Source organism: Spermophilus citellus, assembly GCF_964194105.1.
Source record: "Spermophilus citellus genome assembly, chromosome: 9".
Classification (NCBI taxonomy): domain Eukaryota; kingdom Metazoa; phylum Chordata; class Mammalia; order Rodentia; family Sciuridae; genus Spermophilus; species Spermophilus citellus.
In genome coordinates this window covers 86,171,114-86,193,910 of record NC_138191.1, presented here as the reverse complement: position 1 = coordinate 86,193,910, position 22,797 = coordinate 86,171,114, and the positions used below count along the sequence as shown (strand labels likewise).

General features: G+C 39.5%; 1 protein-coding gene across 1 annotated transcript in view; it reads right to left on the bottom strand.

The window, feature by feature from the left end:
• Positions 1-16,687: 16,687 nt before the first annotated feature.
• Positions 16,688-22,797, bottom strand: part of LOC308655537 (uncharacterized protein) — a gene marked incomplete at its 5' end in the record, with an annotated part of 77,614 nt that continues 71,504 nt past the window's right edge. The window contains one exon of the mRNA XM_081305611.1: positions 16,688-18,419. Coding sequence (XP_081161737.1) covers positions 18,348-18,419 — 72 coding nt within the window. The 3' untranslated portion in view covers positions 16,688-18,347. The remainder of the gene's footprint in view (positions 18,420-22,797) is intronic.

Genomic DNA, 22,797 nt, shown 5'->3' with positions numbered 1-22,797 from the left:
AAAAAAAATGGGACTGACAGGGAAGGGAAAAGAAACATCAAATTGTTCTGAGAAACTCCATGTGTACCTTCACACCCCATGCCTGTTTTTCTCCAGCCATAAATTCTTAAATGTCCATAGATTTTAGAGTATTGTGAGTCCAGTTAATCAATGCCTGCATGTATTATGCAATGTATTTTCTTTAGCCTAAATAAAGCCAAGGAGAAGATATTGGAAGAGAGTTATGATGTGAGTATATTCCAAACATCATCTATTGACCGGGTGATGCCAATCTGGAGATTCTGAAAGAATTAGATCACAGTGACTCACTCTGTTCTCTATGATTAAGAGAACTGAGCTCACCAGGCCTATGTCACCCCTACATACTTCCCATGTTTATTATTTACAGTTTCCCTTCAAAGAGTTCAAGACCCCACAAGTGTGTCTCACTCTCAACAGGGTAATGCATATCCTGCACTATTGCTTGCTTTCCTAAATAAATCCTTGTGCCTTTTTTGATGCATCCTGAACTTCCTTTCTGTGGTGTAAGTCAAGAACCTGCCAGGGCAGAGTTGAAGCCCCCTTTTCCCTCTGGAGGACCTCTACCTGGTAACAAAAACATGTTGGCTCTGGAGTCAAATAGGTGTGAGAGGCATCTAGCTTTAGGTACCCTCTGAGCCAATTTCTTCACCTGTAACGTGATAATGAGAACAGTGCTCCGTAGTAAGGACCACATGAGATAAACAAATACAGAGCAGCTGGCACAGGAACACAATTATGTAAATCTCTTCTTTTCCCCTTTCCTTCTTCAAAGGATAGGATGATGATATCATCACTCCTTTAAAATATCTCCCTTTGCACATTGTTTCAGAAAGAATGAAAATAAGACCCTCAGATAGAAAAGTTTATCTTTGTGGCTCCTGGAAGGAGCATCTTATCAAGCCTGGAATTTGGAGTCAAACATGAAATGCAAACTATACAATATTAAACACATTCATCTCTCCTAATCTCAGTCTTCTTAAGTTAAAATAGAATTAACATCGATGAATGTGATTGTTTAGAAAGTTAAATAGTCGTTTATGTGAAGTGTCCAGGACAATGTCTTCAACGCAATTAGAATTCTACAAATGGTCGTTTTTAATCATGATGGTCTTGGGTGTGGCAGAGGGAGTGCACAATAACAGGGGACAATGTCCATAGTGATCACCATGATACTCCCCAGAATCCTTGGGTCCATTGTGCTGTACTTTCTTCCTACTAGACTTCAGCAACTGTTTACACTGAAAGACTTTGGAAATCTGGAAGACCCAGCAGGGTGGTGTGATTGTCAAAAACAATGGATATAATCCCAATATCACATCTAGAGCACAGGATGAGGTATTTACACCAGATGTGAGCAAGTTGGAGGGCATAACAGCAGGAGCAAGCAAGACAGAAAGATGGCTGGAAAGATATCACATGAGAAAAGTTGAGGAAGTAGGAAAAGAGAAACCTGTTTCCGTGCAGAGTAATAAAAGAATACTTGAAAAGTCAGCACATTCAATGGCAATGCAGCCCTCCCCTCTGGAAGAGGCTCTCCAGTTGGAGGAGGATTTGAGACCTAAAGTCTGACATCAGAGGGGTACCTGGACCAAATATCTCCCAAAATCTCTACCACCTCTGAAATTATATATCAAGAGAGACCCATGAATAATGCAGGCCTCCAAAGAAGCAGTCTTGTTCTAGCAAGCCATTTAGGTGGATCTTCCCTATATTAGAAATATTAGTTAATGTAATGATAACTTATTTACCTTAATATGAGGTATATTTTCTATTAAAGATGAGAGATGAATACATGTACTCAATAAATACATACTACTTGCTTACTCTAAAGAGGGTACCTGAAATGCCAAAATATTTTGTGTATGTGCGTGTGTGTGTGTGAATTGGATTTTTGTTTGTTTTATTTTTGTTCTAAGCATTAATCTAGGGCCTCACACATGCTAGTTAAGTGCCCTATGTCTGAGCTACATCCCCAACCCAGTGCATTAAATTTTTATTCCAGCAGTAGAGTGGGAGAAAGGAAGCTCCTGTTGCCATTAACACTTAAAAACTGATATTGAAGTTAAATATAATTACTTCTACATTTGAGATATTATTTAATCCCACAAACCTTAGTTTCCTTATCTGTAAATGGGGATGCTCTTTATCTGTAAGTGGTATTTACCCCTATGGACTGTTCATTAACTTAACAAATGTTTGAGTCCCGCTATGTACATATTTTTACATGTACACTAGGCCTGGTCCTGCTTGTGGGGGACTTCTTATATCACTGAAATGAAAAGTTATACAGCCCCCATGGAGCTGACTTTCTAGAGGAGAAAGGAAACAATAAACACTGTAAATTGAAATATGTTAAGATGAATATATTATGTGAAAGTATAAAAACGAAGCAGGAAAAAGTTTCCTCAGAAGGATTAAGTAAGATAATGCAGGTAAAAAATCAATGCATGGACAGGTTCAGTAAAACATCCTCAATCAGGGTTAGCTATTATCAACATGGGGACTTCTGAACTCGCAGAACCTACAGTTACATGCATCATGGCACTTCTGAGTTGTTAAATAGGTGATGTGTATTCAAGGCCAAAACCCAAAAGGAAGTAGATCCTGATATTGTTTGCAGGTGGAAGAAAAGAATCAGTGAAAGAATCATTACCTAATCAGCATGAAATTTAGAAACACAGAAACTTGGGCTTGAACTAAGTTATATTAGGTAAGTGATCTAGTTTTCCTTTTTTTTTTTTTAAAGAGAGAGAGAGAGAGAGAGAGAGAGAGAGAGAGAGAGAGAGAGAGAATTTTTTTAATATTTATTTTTTAGTTTTCGGCAGACACAACATCTTTGTTGGTATGTGGTGCTGAGGATCGAACCCGGGCCGCACGCATGCCAGGTGAGCGCGCTACCGCTTGAGCCACATCCCCAGCCCGATGTAGTTTTTCTAAGCCTTAGATTTGACCAGGGTTGTTGTGACACTAGTAAAATACATGCTTTTGGGTAGCATAGTCCTGCAGTAACAGCTACTCGGGAGGCTGTCAGGAGGATCCTTGAGCCCAGAAGTATTGGCCAGACTAGAGAACACAGCAAGACCCTGCCTCTAAAAAAAAAAAAAAGTAATAAATAATTTATGTAGGGCTGGGGTATAGCTTCAGAGCTCAGTGGTAGAGTGCTTGCCTAGCATGCATGAGGCCCTGAGCTCTACCCCCAGCACGAGGGGAGGAAAAATAAAATGAATATATATATATATATATATATGAAGATAAATATATATATAGAGAGAGAGAGAGAAAGAAAGAGAATGTAAAGGATCAGGCAAAACAGCACATATGCCTAGCTTTTATTATTATCATCATCCAAACGAATGTATCAGAATTAGGGGATATTTTCAGTGTGCTCAGGATGAAAAAATAAGGCTGTAATTCTCAGGAGGGCACATTCCACAATCACATGTTACTAAGAGTTGGACTAAGGTCACTTGTTATGAGAACAAACTAGCAAAACATAAGAAAGTGTTCACCTAATCAAATGTTCAAGCCAGTTCTTAGCCTTGCAGAGTCCGTGGCTGCCGTCTTTGGAATTCCAAAAAATGCAAACAAAGACACATGGATTCAGAGATCTGAGGATTTTTCCAAAAAGCAGTCAAAAAGGATTTCTGAGATGTGCCTCCCTCCACAGGGCCTGTGAGTGAAGGAGACGTCCAGGCTGCCTTTAATCAGCTGGACTGTCCCATGTATCTCTGGAGCATTGTCCCTCTGTTTCTTACCACTCTGAGAGTTGAGATGTGAGAATTTAATTTGTTCTCTGTTGGACTTTTTTGTAAAAGGGCAGCTTTACAAAGGAGAAACTCTTTCTGCCCCCTAAGAGGGGCAAAGCAGACATTTCACCCGTGGCTCCCACTCTTTCAAGTTCCAAAGTAATTGAAATCTTTATTGTATTTACAGGTGTAAGTGCTTTGTCCACTAGGCATCCCCAGGACATGGAAGAGCCTATTTCTAGAATTGGAGGCCCTGTTTATTGTAGATAGCATAGTAACCCTTTTTCTATTGGTATGTGGGTTGTGTCTAGCAATCTGCCCATTTCAAGGAGAGTTGTATCCACCTGGCACTTCAAAAGAACCAGAGGGGCATCACAGGACAAGAGTCTTGGCTTCGCCAGCTCTAAAATAGTGCTTCTCATACAATTTGTTGGGGAGAATCAGTTTGTTTGTATTTCCAGTCCACCCTGGGCTGATATTTTCACAAAACACAATAAAACAAAGTAACTGCCAGCACATTTTTAAAGACATAAAATACAAGCCAACATTTCTGTCATTAGATTCAACAGACATAAAATTACTCTGTCAAATTGCTACAAAAGTTTCTTAAGTGTTTACTGCAGTTTCTGTATTTAATCCCTATTCTGTGGACCGAAGCACTGATTTAAGTCACTATGGACATTTACTTGAAACAAAACACCAAGCCAACTTACCCCCCCCCCCTTTTCCTGTTAAATAAGATGATATGTTTGGGAACATTGGCTGGTACATAATAATTACTAAATACTAGCTATTACTATTCTTATTCCCTCAGGGCTGATGAAAAGAGGGTGAAAGATGAGCTGGAAGACTAAGAGCCAGGTCCCAGTGAAACCAGAATTAGACAGGCAGTCAGTAGAGATAGGTAAATTGAGTCAGATCGGATCCAGAAGGCTAATTTTGAGTGAGTCCGGCAAATTGGAGACTGTCCCCTGAGGGATTGAAATGTTAATTCCTTCAGAGCCCTTCCTCCACTTTTATCAAGAACCTGCTCCTCCCTCCAACAGGGTATTGTTAAATTGCTAAGGCTGGCCTAAAACTTGTAATCCTCTTGTCCCCATCTCACAAATTGCTGATAATACAGGTATATGCTACTGCACATTGGCCCCCACTCCCACCCTTTTAAAAATGCTGGTCAAGATGCAATTGATTGCAAACCTACAGTCTGAAAAACACTGGGGCAAATGATTTCTAAGTTTCCCATCCTGGACAGCATATGGAAGAGACTTAACAATTGGGAGATTCCTATCAGTCTTTTACAACTTGACCTCTCAATAGGACCAATATTATTAAAGGTAGGTGCCTCTAAAACCCTTTAAAAAAAAAATTCAAATGGCTCTACACTGTGATGTTCTTAGTGAGTCTATTGTGAGTAGAGATAGTGTTAAGATGTGAGTGTCCAAACAAATATGCCAGGGGACAAATTAGAGGGAATTTCCTGTGGGGTTCTGCATGTTGTTAGATTGCCTTTGCTGTCGGGAGAAAGGCAAGGGCACAGCTGTGGATGTGAGAGCATTGCATTGCTATTTCCATTCCTCCACCTTAGAAGCAGTGGGTAAACAGACTTCTTAGAAGAGGGATGGCAACTTGCAAGTTTCTTGCTGAAGAGATATTTTGTAGTCTTTTTATCCTTTCAGTAAATAAATGTAAACTGTTTTGAATTTCAACTCAGTACACAAAACATTGTTACTTTATTTCTAATAACTTCTATGCCTAAACTCCCCCTTCCCCTCAAGTGGTAAGAATATCTCAAATTGACCACTTATCAATTTGAGTGGCTAAAAGTTTCATTTTGAGGAAGACTTTAATTTGATGGTCAATGGAGAGCTGGACCTCCTGTCCAGCTCTGAGAGGAGGCTGGGGCTCTAATGGGTGGAAGCAGAGAGCAGTCTGCTCCCTCACCCCCTACCTCTTCCCTTCTCCTTCTAGGACCTTAGTCCCTTCCTTCCTTTGTTCCAGCCCTGACTATCCACATGAATTAAAACTGATACTATAAAACCCACACCTTCAAAAGAGCTCTGCATGAAAATGTCAAGTTAACCTCTTCTTGAAGATCAAAAGAGGTTGTTCATTATGTGAACCTCCCCATCTTAGCAGGGATGAGTTTTCCAAAATCCCTTCCTTTGGGATGCCATCAAGATCCTTGCTTACTCTGGCGGCACATCTGTTAGCTCTTTGTTGTAATAAGGAACTGGTGTAACTCCATTTTTTAAAAACCAGCCTGTACCTCAGAGCAGGGCCTGTCCAAAGGGGGTGGGGATGGGGTGGGGGGTGGGGGAATGACCCTTGTCTTTGGAAAACAAGTTCCTAGGCATATAAGCTACCCTGTTGAGTCATTTGTCCCTACCAGATGTCCTTGACTCAGCAAATGCAAGTTCCTGAAAAGACCAAAAGAATGCTTGAGACCTAATTTCAGATCATAGCAACAACCAATCAGACAGGGAAAATATCTGAAATGCCAGGTGACCCTCACAGTAGTTTTGGTGATTGGTAAAATGATTAGGCCACCCTGCAAGTTTAGCATATACACTCTTGCAACCCCTTGAGGCCTAAACCAATCAGTTCAAATGTATCCACCACTTGAACTAACCAATCACCCTTACCCAACTTGTTCCCACCAGTGAGTGTGCTAATCAATGTTAAGAGTTATTGTTTGAGGGGCTGGGGATGTGTTAGCGCGCTCGCTTGGTATGCCTGCGGCCGGGTTCGATCCTCAGAACCACATACAAACAAAGATGTTGTGTCCGCTGAAAACTAAAAAATAAATATTAAAAAAAAAAAGAGTTATTGTTTGATTTTCCCGTGGTACGACATGATTTGCTGTGTGATGTTGTGATGCATGGAATATCCCAAAAAACTCCCTACAAATCCTCACTGGACCAAGGGTCAGGATTCACTCCTCACTCCTCGGGACCGCTGCGTTGGAAATGGTTGTGAGTCCAGGCTCAAGCTTGCAATAAAGACTCTTGTGTGATTGCATCGGATTCGGCTCCTGGAGGTCTATTGGGGTCCCAGGAATCTGGCATTACATCAGGGCTGCCAGGGTCCCCACATGGGTTGTAGAAGGTACTCTCCCATGAGGCCTTAGCAAGAAGGCTTTACTCCCAAGTCATCTTGCATGGATTCACTTGACACCATGGTATCCAACGATCCTCATATCCTTGTGGCATTGAAGGCAGCATCTCTCTCTTTCCTCTGTCACCATCTTCCTTCTCTAAACTTTGCAGACCCTGGGCCTGGGCCGGGAAAGTCCAGGGATGCTTTACAACTGAGCCACATCTCCAATCCTTTTTATTTTATTATAAGACTAGCTAAGTTGTTTAGCTAAGTTGTTTAGGACCTTGCTAAGTTGCTGAGGTTGGCCTTGAACTTGAGCTACTCCTGCCTTAGCTTCCCCAGTCACAGGAATGCACCCTTACACCAGGCTATGGAGAGCTATTTCTGGGATAGCAGCTCACCAATTCTCAGAAAAATGATCATCTCCAAGTGATACCGCTGGTTATCGGTGATGAGTCCTGCTTCCCTACATGTTGAAGTTTGCACATCAGCGAAGCCTGCCAAGGCAAGCAGGGTTTATTTATAAAGGGATAATGTAGACTTCTCCCCGGGAGGGAGAAGGGGGCCATAGCTGTTATCCTGGTATCCCAAGAAGTGAGGTATTCTGCCCTTTTTATATGTCCTAGGCTTCCTTTGTTCTCCTGCATTTCTTCCCTTATCTCTTTCCTTCCAGTGAATGTGACTAGGCCCAGGAATGCTGGGTGAAAGAGCCAAAAGGTGGGAAACAGGTGGGCTGAACGGGGAAGGGCAGGATGGAGTGGCCAAGGACACATTAACAACCTTATAACTCCCCGTGGGTGGGTGGGTGGGCAATTCCTGGGACAGGTTACTTTGTCCACCCGTTGGAGCAGGGGCAGGTACTTGATAGGGGAGCAGGAAGGGCTCTGAAGGAATTAACATTTCAGTTCTTCAGGGGATGGTCTCCTACTTTCCAGATTCAAAATTAGCCTCCTGGATGGACCTGACTTAATTTACCTATCTCTACTGACTGCCTGTCTAATTGTGGCTTCACAAGTAGCATGCCCTATTCTCTGAGAGCAGTTCCCTGCAAAGGAGACATCTGGCCCTCAGTCAACCATCTTTTATATAGTATGGTGGATGGGGGTAATTTGAGATTTGGTTCTAATGAAGTGACTACTTTTGAAAAAGCTCTGATTCTCTCCTTCTTACCTTTTTATATTTTGGAAGAACAATGTGAGTTGAAAGTGTAACTCCTCTTGTTGCAGCATCCTAGGGAAAGGTCCCTTTTGTCTTTATGTAATTTTCTACTTTTCCTCCTTTCAAGGTTTTTTTTTTTTAATTTAAAATATATTTTATCTCATATAATTTTTTTGTTTTTTTTTTAATAAATGGTTTACATATGAGAATTTTTCCACCCCAGCTTTCTTTTGTAGAACTTCGTATGTAACATTCCTGTATTCTTTCACCTTCAGTCTACTTGTATCTTTAAATGAGTCTCCTATAGATTACCCACGGTTGAATTTTTTTTTTTTAGATCTAATTCTGTTACTCAAGCTTTTTGTTTTGATTGGTGTTTTGTAATAATGCATTTATAATCAAATAAATTTCTAACAAAATAAAAAATTAAAATTAAAAGAAAAGAAAAAGCTCTGAAAGAAAATGCTAATATCAGGCCGAAGTTCTCTGATGAAAGAAAGTGGGAACTTTAAACACCTGGTTTTTTAGCTGTGAGCTTTTCTACCATTCTTAAAAAACAGGAAAAATTCCTCTCACATCTCATACCACATTAGATTTCTCCTGTGCCAGATACTGCAAACACAGCAATGTATAGTCATAGTTTCTACTCTCATAGAACTCATAATCTCATGTGACATTAAACACACACACACACACACACACACACACACACACACAGACACCACCTATATCTATGCAATTGAAATGTAGTAAGTGCTCTGCAGGAAAAGCTCAGAGTGTTATGAGACTGGACATAGGGGTGTTAGAAAAAGTTCTCTGATAATTAATACTTAGCTAGAAACTGAAGTGTGGGCACAAAAAGTGGGACCTAAAAGACAGATGGGACCCAGATTGCCTGGGACCTGATGAGGAATCCTCAGTGATTTTTAAAAACCAGCTGATGACATGACCAAATTTGCATTAAAAAAAAAAAAAAAGGCACTTGCAACATTCCTGCTTCAGCCTCCCAGCAACTTGAGAGGCTGAAGCAGGAATGTTGCAAGTTCAAGGTCAGCCTAAGCAACTTAACAAGACTCTGTCTCAAAATAAAAAAAAACATAAAGGGCTGGAGATGCAACTCAGTAACAGAATGCCTGTGGATTCAAATTCCAGTACTGAAAAAACAAAGTAACCAATTAATTAAATAAAATTATACACAAAAAATATGCAAGGGCTTCACTAACATGGATTCATTAAAAAATGGCAAATTTTATCATGTTAGAATATTGAGGTTAAATTTGATAGGGTTTCTAAATTTTCCCCTGGAAATGAAAAAGAGATGATAAAGTAAATGGGGAAGATTCATGTCCAGACGTACTCTATACATTACACTATTGTAGGCTTTGTTACTAAAAATCCATGGGGGTGGGGGAACCATGATGTTTTCTCCATAAAAAAAGGGCATCTATATTTCCAATAGTGTTATGCTCGAATTCGGGACCCCCAAAAGACCACCAGAGACCAAGATCGATGTAAGCAGCAAAGAGGTGTTTATTGCGAGCTAGCTCGGTCCTCTGCGCACATACAGCAAGAGATGACGCTAAGAGGCCTGAGCCCAGAATTTGCACTAGTTTTATACATTCTTTGGAGAAGGCAGGGACCCCCACATACATTATAGCATCTCTTAGCAAATCATCACACACCGGGGGAAAATCAAATAACAACTCTAAAACATGATTAGTGTATCAAGTGGTGGGAAAGAATCTGGAAAGAATTAAATCGTGAGGATGTCGCAAGGGGGGTGCAAGGGGGGTACATGCCAAACTGCAGGGCTTCTAGTTTAGATATTGGTCATCACACCTAGGTGGGGGCCATCTGGAATTTCAGATATGTAGATATCTTGGCCTATCTTAGGTGATCACCATCCATAGAGCTTTTCTGTAGTATTTTCCTGACTTTAGGACTACAGTAGGTCAGAGGTTCAGTTTCAGAGCAAAATGAGGTCCCAAGTAGAATGAGAATCCTTAGGTCTTTCAATAGAAGGCATAGCTTTCTGGAAATCTTGTCTTTATTAATATATCTTTGAGAATTTTTGCTGTAATGCCATATTCATGGGACCCCAATAGACATCCAGTAGCCGAATCCGTTGCAATCACACAAGAGTATTTATTGCAAGCCCGAGCCTAGATTCACAACTGTTTCGGATGCAGCAGTCCCTAGGAGTGAGTCCTGGCCCTTAGTTCAGTGAGGATTACAGGTTTGGGGGGGATACTCTATGCATCACAACATCACACAGCATATCATTAAATTAAACATCTCTTAACAATGATTAGCAGATTCACTGGCAGGAACAAGTTGGGTAAGGGTGATTGGTTAGTTCTAGAGGTGGATACATTTGAACTGATTGGTTTAAGCCACAAGGGGTTGCAAGAGTGTGTATGCTAAACTTGCAGGGTTGCCTAATCATGTTACCAATCACCGAAACTACTGGGAGGGTCACCTGGCATTTCAGATATTTTCCCTGTCTCATGCTGATTGGTGGTTGCTAGGGGGTTGCTGTGGGTCCTCAACTAGGGTAACTGAATCAGGGACACCTGGTGCTGCAGTTCTCTCCTGTTAAATAACTCAGCAGGGTGGGTATGTGCCTAGGAGAGCTATGTGGGTTTTTCCTAGGACAAAGGTCACGCCCCCTCCCTCTGGACAGGCCTTGAGGTAGAAGCTGGTTTCTCAAAAATGGAGTCACATCAACTTCTCATTGCCTTCCCACCGGACCTAAACCTCAGTTTTATGGGTTGGATATGTGGTATCCCCGAAAAGCTCATGTGTGAGATAGCAAGATGTTCAGAGGAGATGATTACTATAAATCCCTTAACCTAAACTGATGTGGATTAATTGGGTAGTAACTATAGGCAGGTAAAGTGTGAGTGGAGGAAATGGGTCACTGGGGGCATGCCTTTGGGGTTTATATTTTGTCCCTGGTGAGCAAAGCTTCTGCTTCCTGTCATGTCCTGAACTGCTTTCCTCCACCATGCCCTTGCCCAGAGCTATGGAGTCAACTGACCATGGACTGAACCTTTAAAACCATGAGACAAAATAAACTGGGGTTGTAGCTCAGTGGTAGAGCGCTTGCCTAGCATATGTGAGGCTCTGGGTTCAATCCCCCCGAACCACATAAAACTAAATAAACAAATAAAGTATTGTGTCCATCTACAACTAAAAAACAAAACAAAACAAAACAAAAAACACTGCTGGGGTTACACATGTAGCTGAGTGGTAGAGCACTTGCTTAGCATGTGAGAGGCCCTGGATTCAATTCCCAGAACCACATACATGTGGGCACATACACACATACACATACAAGCAAATAAATAAATAAATAAATAAATAAATAAATAAAAACTGAAAATACTGCTGTATTATGAAGAAAGGGGTCAGCAAACATAGCCTGGATCCTCTCCTCTCCTAGGTTTGCTGTCCATAGAGACACTACTAGTTGATCCCAGGAAGATGTAGATAGGTGGTTGCAACTCTCCTTCCTGCAGACCCTAGATGTGGCCTTGAAAATCTCAGCAAAGTACTCTAAGCAGCTATCTGCAGCTGAATTTGAGATATTCCTGAAGATACTAATTTCAAAGTGGGAAAACACACACACCCCTACCTCAAGCAATGGGAGTTAAAATAATTCCTTTGTAATTATGTTTTCGAAGATACTAGCAGAAAATGAAAATGAATTTTCCACTAGCTAATTTGGGACAGTTGTATCCTTTTCCCCACCATATCCCCCTCCCCCTCCATACAGTCTTGCTGTGTTGCCCAGGTTGGCCTTGGTCTCCTGGGGCTCAAGGAATCCTCCTGTCTCAGCCTTCCAAGTAGTTGGTGTTACAGATGTAGGCCACATCTGACAATTTCCTGTTCTTTAGCATTACATATCTCATAATCTCTTGGAAAATAAAAGTAAAGTAATAGTCCAAATGCATTAACCAAGATATAATCAGCTTACTTTATCCCATTTCAATTATGTGAATCTTTTTTGTATTTTAATTAAATTTGGGGTATCACATACCCAAAACACTTTCAAGCAATTTAAAGAACCCAGCTGAAAATGTTCCAGGCACCTTTTTCTGTTTATTTGCTTTTTGGTTGTAGACGGATACCTTTATTTTTATGTGGTGTTGAGGATGGAAGCCAGTGCCTCACTATGCTAAGCAAGTGCTCCACCACTGAACTACAACCCCAGCCCCCAGGCACATTCTTTGCTTTTTTTTTTTTTTTTTTTTTTTGTGGTGCTGCAGATTGAACCCAGGGCTTTGTGCATGTGAGGCAAGCACTCTACCAACTGAGTTATATCCTCAGCCCAGGCACACATTCTTAAAGAACTTGACATTCTTTTTAATGAGAAGCTGTAGAGAATCATGATGTATTAGATATGGGGGAAAAACCCACAATGTGGGCTTCTGGTGTCTTTCTTGCCCTGATTTATTTTAATGAAGAATTCATGCCAGGCATGGTGGCAAACACCTGTAATCCCAGTGATTCAGGTATCTAAAGTAGGAGGATCTCAAGCTCCAGGCCAGTCTTGGCAAATTAATAAGATCAGCTCAAAATTTTCAAAAGGAGCCAGGGATGTAGCTCAGTGGTAGACTGCCCTTGGGTTCAATACCCAGTACCAAATAACAATAATAATTCAGGAAGTAAGAGATGAACTTGATTGGTAATGGTTAATATGATTGAAGAGGGTAGATAGTGTAAACATAAATGCAGTTGTAAGAATGCATGCTTCAGAAAAAAAAAACTACATCAAGTATAGAAACATTTTGAATTTGTTGCTTCAAACAGCACCTGCTCTGGAAGAAATCAATCCATTTAAAATGGTATAGATAATTTGTCATAGTTGTAACTGGTTGGTTTCTTTGAGAAGCTAAAAATGTATGAGGCATAATAAAACATAATCAGTGCAGCAGAAACAAGAGTGTTCCTCTGCATTGTATGATCAAGATAGAACACTCCACAGGATCTGATGGGGGCAGTTTAAGGTTCCCACTGCTAAAATCTGATTTCCAAAGCATTAACTCCAAGTCAGAATTTTGTGCAGGATAGATTTGGTCCACAGATGAATGCTTCTTACTCATGGTCAATAAGCATGTGATCTTTTACAGGACATTATTACTATTTCTAGTCTATACAGCATATTCTCGTTTTCAAATGTAAACATAATAGGAAAGCCATTGACAAGACAGCAAGCTATAGACTGCTCAGATATTCCAAGACTGATCAGATGGTTCTTAAAACGGACTACTTAGTGCCTGTGTGACTTACCTCCTGAACAGGTTTGCTGATGTTGTCCTCCTTGGATTCACCATTCCATAGCAAAACTGAAAAAATGGCTGATCTCACCAGTTAATAGAAAATGAAGCATTCATGGCTTTTTGCCTCCTATACAACAAATACTCTTTCAAAAATGATGTTTGAGGGCTGGGGATGTGGCTCAAGCGGTAGCGCGCTCGCCTGGCATGCGTGCGGCCCGGGTTCGATCCTCAGCACCACATACCAACAAAGATGTTGTGTCTGCCGAAAACTAAAAAATAAATATTTAAAAAAAAAATTCTCTCTCTCAAAAAAAAAAAAAAAATTTCTTAAAAAAAATGTTTGAGTACTGCAACTTCACTCTTTAGACTAACAAGAAAGGTTTTTGCCAATCCTGAAGATTGTGCTAGCTTTGGCAAGGGGAAGAATATCAATAAGTATCTTCGACCAGATGAGAATGGAACATGTACGAAGAGCCCATTTGAATGACCTTGAAAATACTGTTCCATTTCTTGGTACTGTACCATTCATTACATTAATTGAATGGTCCAGACCTCTCTACAAACATGCTGTACTTCAGCCTTTAGTTGGAACACAGATTTACCACACAATTGTGTATCTGACATTGCAACCCCAGCCAAACAGAGCTTTGGCTTCCTTTGTTGGATATGGAATTACTTTTTCAATGACCTCCAGGTTGCATAGATTCAGCTGTAAATAAAATCAGTTTCCTCATTATGTGATTAGTTTCTAAGAATTCTACACTTACATACATAATGAATATTTCCTGAAGATTTAGGTAGGAGGGGAGCAGAGAAATTAAGAGATGAGGCCAGGCACAGTGGCACATGCCTGTAATCCCAGTGACTCAAAAGTCTGAGACAGGAGGATTGCCAAATACAAAGCCAACTTCAGCACTTCAGCAAGGCCTTGAACAACTTAGTGAGACCCTGTCTCAAAATAAACAATAAAAAGGGCTGGGAATGTGGCTCAATGGTTAAACAATCCTGGGTTAAATCCCTAGTATTAAAAAAAAATTGGGGAAAACCTATTTTCAAGATTAGAATCATAAATATCCTTTATTCTTGGTTTGTATTTGCTCTAGAAATTTAACAATAATTCTTGACTTTTGATTCTTTTACAAGAATTCTGATTGTTATAATTTGCAATGTTCATCAACATCTCATGTTGTGAATCTATTTTAAAAAATGCACATATGAGAAATCTATATTTAAATGCTGCCATAACAGGCATATGAAATAAGAATTTAGAGAATTAAAACTGTTTTACTTAAAACTACTAAAGGTACTGTTTTGTCTCAGACATTGCATGTTTGTATTTTAAGAAATCACATCACATTTAGTTGCTGTTTTGTGCATATAGGTAAATAAGTATACAACTACATCTTTACTACAACTCCAAAGAGGTGGGCTGGTAGGTTGCCCAGTTTCACCAGAAAAGGCATAAGGCCATCGATACCGTGTAAGCTACTTCTCAGCCAGACCTTTTTCTTATTCTTATTTTTAGTTAGTACTTTCATGGTTATTGTATTTAGTTTTCTTTATGTTTCACCAAATTTTAAAGCTACATTGTCAGAAACCCTGGAAATGTCTAAGATCTTACAGATTAGAGAAGTTTAAATGCATAAGAACATATGCATAAAATTACATTTTAATTGCTTACTTGAAAGAGCAGTTACTGTCACACAAAAACCACTTAAGAGTAAAAAAATGAATGAAATTTTGTTGGACCCAAAAGTGTTATTAAATTTTTATTGTAAAAATACATAACATTAAATAAAATATATAAAACATTAAATCTGTTTTTTACGTGAACGATTCTGGGGCATTAAGCACATTCATATTGTTATACAACCATCAACATCCACCTCCAGAAATTTTTCAACATTCATCCCCAATAAATATCTGTATTCATTAAGCACTAACTCTCAGTCCTCTTCTCCCTCCTGTCCCTGGCAAGTCATTCCATTTTCTGGCCCTATGAATATATGAATATCCTAGGAACCTCTTCTGAGTAGAGTCATATGGTATTTGTCCTTTTGTCTGGCTCATTTTACTTAATATCTTCGTGGTTCATCTATGCTGTTGTGTGTATCAGAACTTTCTTCCTTTTTAAGGCTGGATGATATTCCAATGTATGTGTGCACCACATTTCATTTATCCATTCAATCAAGGGACACCTGGATTGCTATTTTCTTGACTACTGTGAATAATGCTGCTATGAACGTGGGTATAAAAATATCCATTATATAGTACCTCTTCCCTTTTGGGGGGGTATCATGGTGTTAACATCCACTCTTCCCAATCTCAAAGTGCCTAGACTAGAACACAATAAATACATCAATCAAACACGAAACCAAAAAGGCAGTGGAATAACCCTATCAACTTTCTCTTGCATCACTTCTCACTCAGCATGATAAAAACCTGACATCTTAACACCTACCAACTGCCTTAGAGATGTGGAAGACCTCTAGGCCTAGGCAAGCTTGTGGACCAGAAATGGAAGCCGGCACAGCTCCGTTTGTAGAAGTATAGCAGCAATTCCAAACTACACCCACACTCAGCTCTGCAACTTCCAAAAGATGTGGGTGTGGATGCTGAGGTCAAGGTTAAGCAAGTATAAAATCAGATGAATTTTTATAAAACTAGTCACAGAGAAAACAGGAAGACCAGGGAAGGTGGTGAAATTCTCACTAAGGCCAACAACTGCACAACACATTAGTCCCTGAAGCACTTTTTCCACCTGCTAAAACACTAAAAATCAGGAGAGTTTTAAATTACTTGAGAATTCACCAGTCCCAGAATTCTCTTCCTAGTTCTTCCAGAACTTCTGTCATAAATTCCTTCTCTGTTTGAGAGAGAAAACTCTTAAGGAATTTTAGGAGCAGCAGTGTAATACACAACTAGGCAGAACCGTGTGTGTGTGTGTGTGTGTGTGTGTGTGTGTGTGTGTTGAGGGGGGTAATGGGAATTGAATACTCAGGCCTTGTGCACACTAGGCAAGCTACATTCCCCCATTTTTTTTTTAAATTAAAGACAGGGTTTCCCTAAGTCACCCAGACTGGCCTAGAACTTGTGATCCTCTCCTGTCTCAGCCTCCCAAGTACTTGGGATTACAGGTGGGTGCTACACCCCTTTATTAATAAAAACATAGCTGAGTTTATGGCTTAAAGAAGTTTTGAAGTGGGCATGGTGATGCATGCCTATAATCCTAGTGACTGAGAAGCAGAAGCATGAAGATCACAAGTTCAAGTCCATCTTCAGCAACTTAGCAAGGCCCCATCTTGAAATATAAAGGGCTGGAGATGTGGCTCAGTGGTTAGGAACCCCTTGGTTAAAGCCCTGCTACCAAAAAAAAAAACGTTTTGAGAGGTTATGTGAAGGTACTGGGTGCTCCAATGTGCTCAGAGTGTTTGTACAACAGTTCAGAGCCAAGGAGTTATGGCTCAAGGGGTCACCACCAGGAAAGGCTGCTATTTGGGTGGAAAGGAGAGAGGTTAGAGAACTGTGAACCTAAAGAGGAACATCGACCAGGATGGTGAAGACTAGAACAATGGACGACAGGGATTGCTCCCTGCAGATCCCCTTTCTTCCTCAGACCATTCCAGTGGAGGACTTGATAATACAACTGCCAGTATGTTGGACACTGAAGAGGTGGTCTCGACTAGCCGGGAAAGGTCCACTGTATATTATAGTCACATGTATGCCCTTGCCTTCCCTGGCTCTTGCGTCCCAGGTATAGGTAGGTACAAATAGGGCCTGTCCTCAGCAGGCTCTGCCTCAGTACTCAAGCTCAGTGCTCTGGGTTCTTCCACAGACCAGCCATCTACAGGGTGCTAAGACTCCTACTAGATAGACACAAGCCTAGAAGAGGCAATAGGTTCCTGCTCAGGCTTGAGCCTAAAATATGTTACATGAAATTACATGCAGTGGACTGTGATCCAACATAAAGTCATGTACTTTGATATGCATTCATTGATATTTCATATGTAGAGTGCTTTTAGGAGTCTGTAGAAAGAGGGATCACTGGCAGAAGGAATGTGAGAATGGAGATTTTCTAACAACCCCACCCTCTACCCCCAGGAGTATTCTCTAGACTAGGATGCAGGTTAAAGATGCCTGCTTTGCTAAATTTCCTAGGCCTTTCTGCAAATATACGGACTTGGTATGTATAGCTTCATATCCCTGAAATCAACGTGTGTCAGGTATTGCAGTCGAGTAGTCCTTGTTCACCTGACGGAAATAAAATAATTTACATATTTATTTTTATCTAAAAAATATTGCAATATTTTTTGAAAAAATATTGCAATATTGTCATTCAATGAATGTTTTCTCAATCAGAGGAGATTCTAAACATCTTGAAAGGAACATGACAGGCTGCCATCCATTCCTTAAACACAACGATGAATTTTACTCATACAGTAATTATCAATACGGTTCGACATGTAGAGCTTTCCTTCTGCCTAGGACAAGTTTCCTTTTGAACATTTAATAGTGTAGTACCAAGTGTCAGCCTATCCTAATCAGGTTACCCTTCACAATTATAAAATGGCACAAATTTCTCTGAATACCACTCGAGAAAATACTAATTCATATTTAGTATTTCCTAATATCAAAATCTCCTGAAGATTCAAAGGTTCCAAAAATCTTATACACGTTTTGCTCAGCACCACAATTTCTGTGCTGCATTGCAAACTACCACGTCGTGGTTTTCCTTTCACATTATGAAACAAAGCAGAGAGATGGGGTAACCTTCTCTATGGCTTAGGAGAAACAAATGAAGGAATGGTGCATCCCACTCTTCTTTCACCATCTGTCTTTCTTCCTGAGCACGAGGAGGTTCCTCGGGTGGAAGGCAAGATGGCTGCCATCCTTCAGTTATCACAGTACTGTACCTTTAGAATGGACAGCATCAGCACTGTGATAACTGAGCCAGGGCAGCCTGTCAGTCACTGTACTGGTCAGCAATGTTCTCTCTGGGCAGCTGCATTACTCCCTCAAAGACTCCCCACGAAGTGAAGGATTAAAAGATCTCCTTCTGGTTGAAGACGTGAGGCGGCAGAAGAAAAAGGGTTGGAGTCCAGCAGTGGTGAGGCTGAAATATTAAAAGGCCCAGTTGAATTACATTAGAATGAGAGGTGAACATGTGATTTATACATATTAATGAGGATGAACAACCATGTGATTAGGCTTTCACAATGATAACACATCAAGTAAGCAGTAAGCTTCCCAGTGACATCTCCTCCATGCGTGTACTCAGACTCCAGCTCCCGACTTCAGTCATGCCATAAATATTTACCGAGGCACTATTATTTTCCAAGACCTCTTCAGGATGTTTAGGTAGATAAATGAAACATGGTTCTTGCTCCTAAACATGGCAATAATGCTTTATATTTTCCTAACACCCAATAAAACTTCTGTTTTCTCATTTGACTTTCACAAGAACCCTACAGGGTTAACAATGAATTATTCATTAACTCACCCAAAAAGGATTATGGAAATAGCTAAGATATCATTACCGCCCTTTTCACAGATACAAAAATGACTAAGAAAGGTTAGGTGACTTACCTGAGATCATATCACTAAAATTATGGCAAACCATAGTAGGCCCAAATCCATGGTCAAAGATGGAACTCTTTGCTTTTGTGTCTCATCCACCCCTAGGTCTCCTACTCAACCAACAGGATTTTCAGTTTATACCAGTTATCCAAACATAAGGATTTCTGAAAACGTCTACTTTCTGCTTATGAGTATTAGTTTCTCATTAACTCAGGTCATGAAGCAGGAACTAGTGCAGTTTTATGATTTAAGAAGAAATTCAAGCCTGGCATGTGAAGCATGCCTGTTAATCCCAGCAGATTAGGAGGCTGAGGCAGGAGGACTGCCGGCTCAAAGCCAGCCTCAGCAAGGCTATAAGCAACCTAGTGAGATCCTGTCTCAAAAAAAAAAAAAAAAAAAAAAAAAAAAAGCAAGATCCTACTTTCATAGCTAGGAACATACTCAAGTTGATGACATTGGTAGATAAGTATTTAGCACACCTGTGGGGTGTTTTCACTATAGTTTATGCAATTATACAGTTATAGGGGTACAAGAATAAGTGGACAGCCTTTGGAATGCCTTTTTTCCCCTTATTTAAAAAATTTATATATATATATATATATATATTTTTTTTTAGTTGTGGATGGACCTTTATTTTATTCACTTATTTTATACAGGGTGCTGAGATTCAAACCCAGTGTCTCATACATGCTAGACAAATGTTGAGATACAACACCAGGCCCTGGAATGCCTTTTTAAACAATTAACATACATGCCGGGCACAGTGGCGCATGCCTATAATCCCAATGATTCAGGAGGCTGAGGCAGGAGGACCACAAATTCAAAGCCAGTCTCAGTAATGGCAAGGCGCTAAGCAAACTCAGTGAGACCCTGACTCTAAAAAAAGCTACAAAATAGTGCTGGGAATGTAGCTCAGTGGTTGAGTGCCCCTGAGTTCAATCCCTGGTACCCCCCCCCCCCAAATCAACATACTGTCTTTGAAATTATCTGTACCTTTGACTTATACCCTGAAATCATTTCAATGACGATTCTTACTTTTGATAAAAGGTACAAAAAGACTCTGAAATTGGAATCCAAGAGTCAGAATATCAACTTATTAAAACCATGATTCACTCAGGGTTTTTCCACATCAGTCATAAGGTCTCAAGTTATTTCAGTATGAGTGGAACTTGACAGATATTTGAAAAATAATTATGTTTTCAATTAGACATTTGCTCAATTTCAAAGACTTATTATATGCAAATTAGATATTAGCACTGTACTTCAAATAAGTCAGATAGATGAATCAGTTCTTTAGTTCAGCAGAAGTCAGAAAAGAGTACAGTCAATCTAGTTCAACTATTAACTGTATGTACTATGAAATTGACCTTATCTTCACAAAAGTGATATCGAATAAAATAATCCACCTCCACACAAATGAAAAACAATATTCTCTAAAGTGCAAAAATATCTAAATGTTAAGGAGGTCATCATCTAGGTCGCAGCCAACTGATGTAATGCAGAGTTGAAACACGAGAGGGCAATGAAGATTTAAAAAAACACCACGACAGGCTAGATCTCACAACCTAAGTAAGGTTCCTGGAAATCGCTGTGTATTTTCACCCAAATTATAAACATCTGTTAGGTGAACCAAGACACTGCAACTGTTAAAATAAAATTTTAGTTTTTGATTCATCAAGAAGGATAAAAAGATTACCACCTAACATTTCCTGACCATAAATTCTGTCGGCTTTATAAAAGACACAGTACCCACTTACCCTGAAATACTGGATGCTGGAGAAGTATGGAAACAAATACCCTTGAGATACTTACTAGCTGTGAGACAGCTCTTTGCTGAGATTGAGTATTAGTGCAAGTGGATTTCTAAATACGAAAGACAAAAGGTGAACTTAACGTGTAATAAGCTGAAAAGCTGAAATTCGCTCCATTAAGCCATTGCCCTAAATCACACAACTACTGAACATTTTTGGTAAAATAAAAGATATTTCCTTTTTTAAACTATTTTTTCCTCTCATTTTTTTCCTACCTAAATTGGTTAAAAAAAAAAAAAGGCTAAGCATTGATAATGATAAGAAGCAAACTCATTATTCTGTTAATACTTAAATTTACATTCCCTTAGACTAATTCAAAAGCAACTTCAGAGGAATAAAAATATATTTCCCAAATATTTTTAAATAATAATAAATGCTTCAAAAGTGTAGTTTTGTTTCTTCTGAGACATTACTCTTTTTAAATGTACATTTTTGAAAAACAAAACCTAACAGAAACATTTCTTTTTCTATATACTTTTTTAATAAGATTTTTTTTTCATTGAAAACAAGTTGCCATAGGTACTCAGGCTATAGGAAGAAAGCACCCTGTAAAGTAAGGGGAGGAGAAAGCAGTGATGCCAAATACTTTCCTCCAAAGAACAAACTGATTTTAAATGCAGCTCTTCTAAGAAAAATGATAAAATAGAGCCATTTCTTCATGATGCATGCCCCAAATACTAGCTTGAAAAGCAAGTACTTCTGTACCATTGATATACCAAAGAACTTGCTTCTTTGGTGGAATACAAATGTATATTCAAAACACACATGAGGTTCTTATTATCTACAAACTGAAAATGAAACATATGATTCTAAACCTCTAAACATCAATTATATATTCAACAATTAGAAATACTGTGAAACAAGTTGCTGGAATGTCAAAGTATTTTAAAACTATAGCTGTTTAAATCTACTGTTCTTTTAACTAAAGGGAGATTTTTTCCCCCTATTTGAAAATCATAACCCAATTTAATGACAAATCATAATTGTACAAATGTGACCACACTGTGATGCTGTAAAAATGTACTGTAAGCAAAAGATGCTCAAATGTTAACTTCTCAGTCAGGTAAGGTGGTACACGCCTGTAATCCCAGCAGTTCAGGAGACTGAGGCAGGAGGATTGCACATTTGAGATCAGCTTCAGAAATTTAGTGAGGCACTAAACAACTCAGGAGACACTGTCTCAAAATAAAATATAAAAGGCCTGGGAACACGGCTCAGGAGTTAAGAGATGGAATCCTGGATTCCATCTCCCAGTTATACAAAACAAAAACAAAACAAAGGTCAACCTCTGCTTTGTCAGAAGTATATAGCATGTACACCTGCATTTTACTGCAAACTTTGCTATATAATAGTTTTTTAAACTTGTGCCAAAGATTTGTGGGAAACCTAGAATGAAGAGGTTACAGATTTTTTTTTTTTTTTTTTTTTTTTTTTTTTTTTTGGGAGACAGGGTCTAAGTTGCTTAGCTTTGCTAAATTGCTGAGGTTTGCTTTGGACTTGCGATCCTCCTGCCTTAGCTTCCCTAGCCACTGGGATTACAGGCTACCATGCCTGGCTCAGATTGTTTTCTAGTTTAAGGAGAATGAAATTGGTTAAAGTAGCAAGGAAAAGTCAAGGATCACTACCCTGTGCAAAGTCACGTCCAGTCTTCAAGAGGAGCATTAACTAAGAGTGATTACAGAATGGTGTCACTGTTTTACCTGCTTCATACATTGGCCTCTAAACAGTCTCAGGCTATAAACCTTAGCAGCCATATGGACAAAAACACTGTTGTAGTAACACATAGAGAGAAATGACCTTTCTTCTCTTATGCTGACTGGGATTTTAGTCCAGAAAGGATCCAGGGGACTAAAAATTTACAAATAAATGAACTAGTTCATATATTCTATTTTATGGACCTTTTCCAAAACTTCATACATGAAATTCAGCATAAATGTTTTTTAGTCTATCTACTCCATGTTTATTTAGCCTTCTGATGTTGCTCTAGTATGCACTCTCCCCACTTCCCAGACTTTGGATTTTACAGTTTGCTCACGAGTCAGTTTTATTCTGAGTTTACCTCTGTATTGTACCCTTTTAGAATAACTGGTCAAAAATAACACC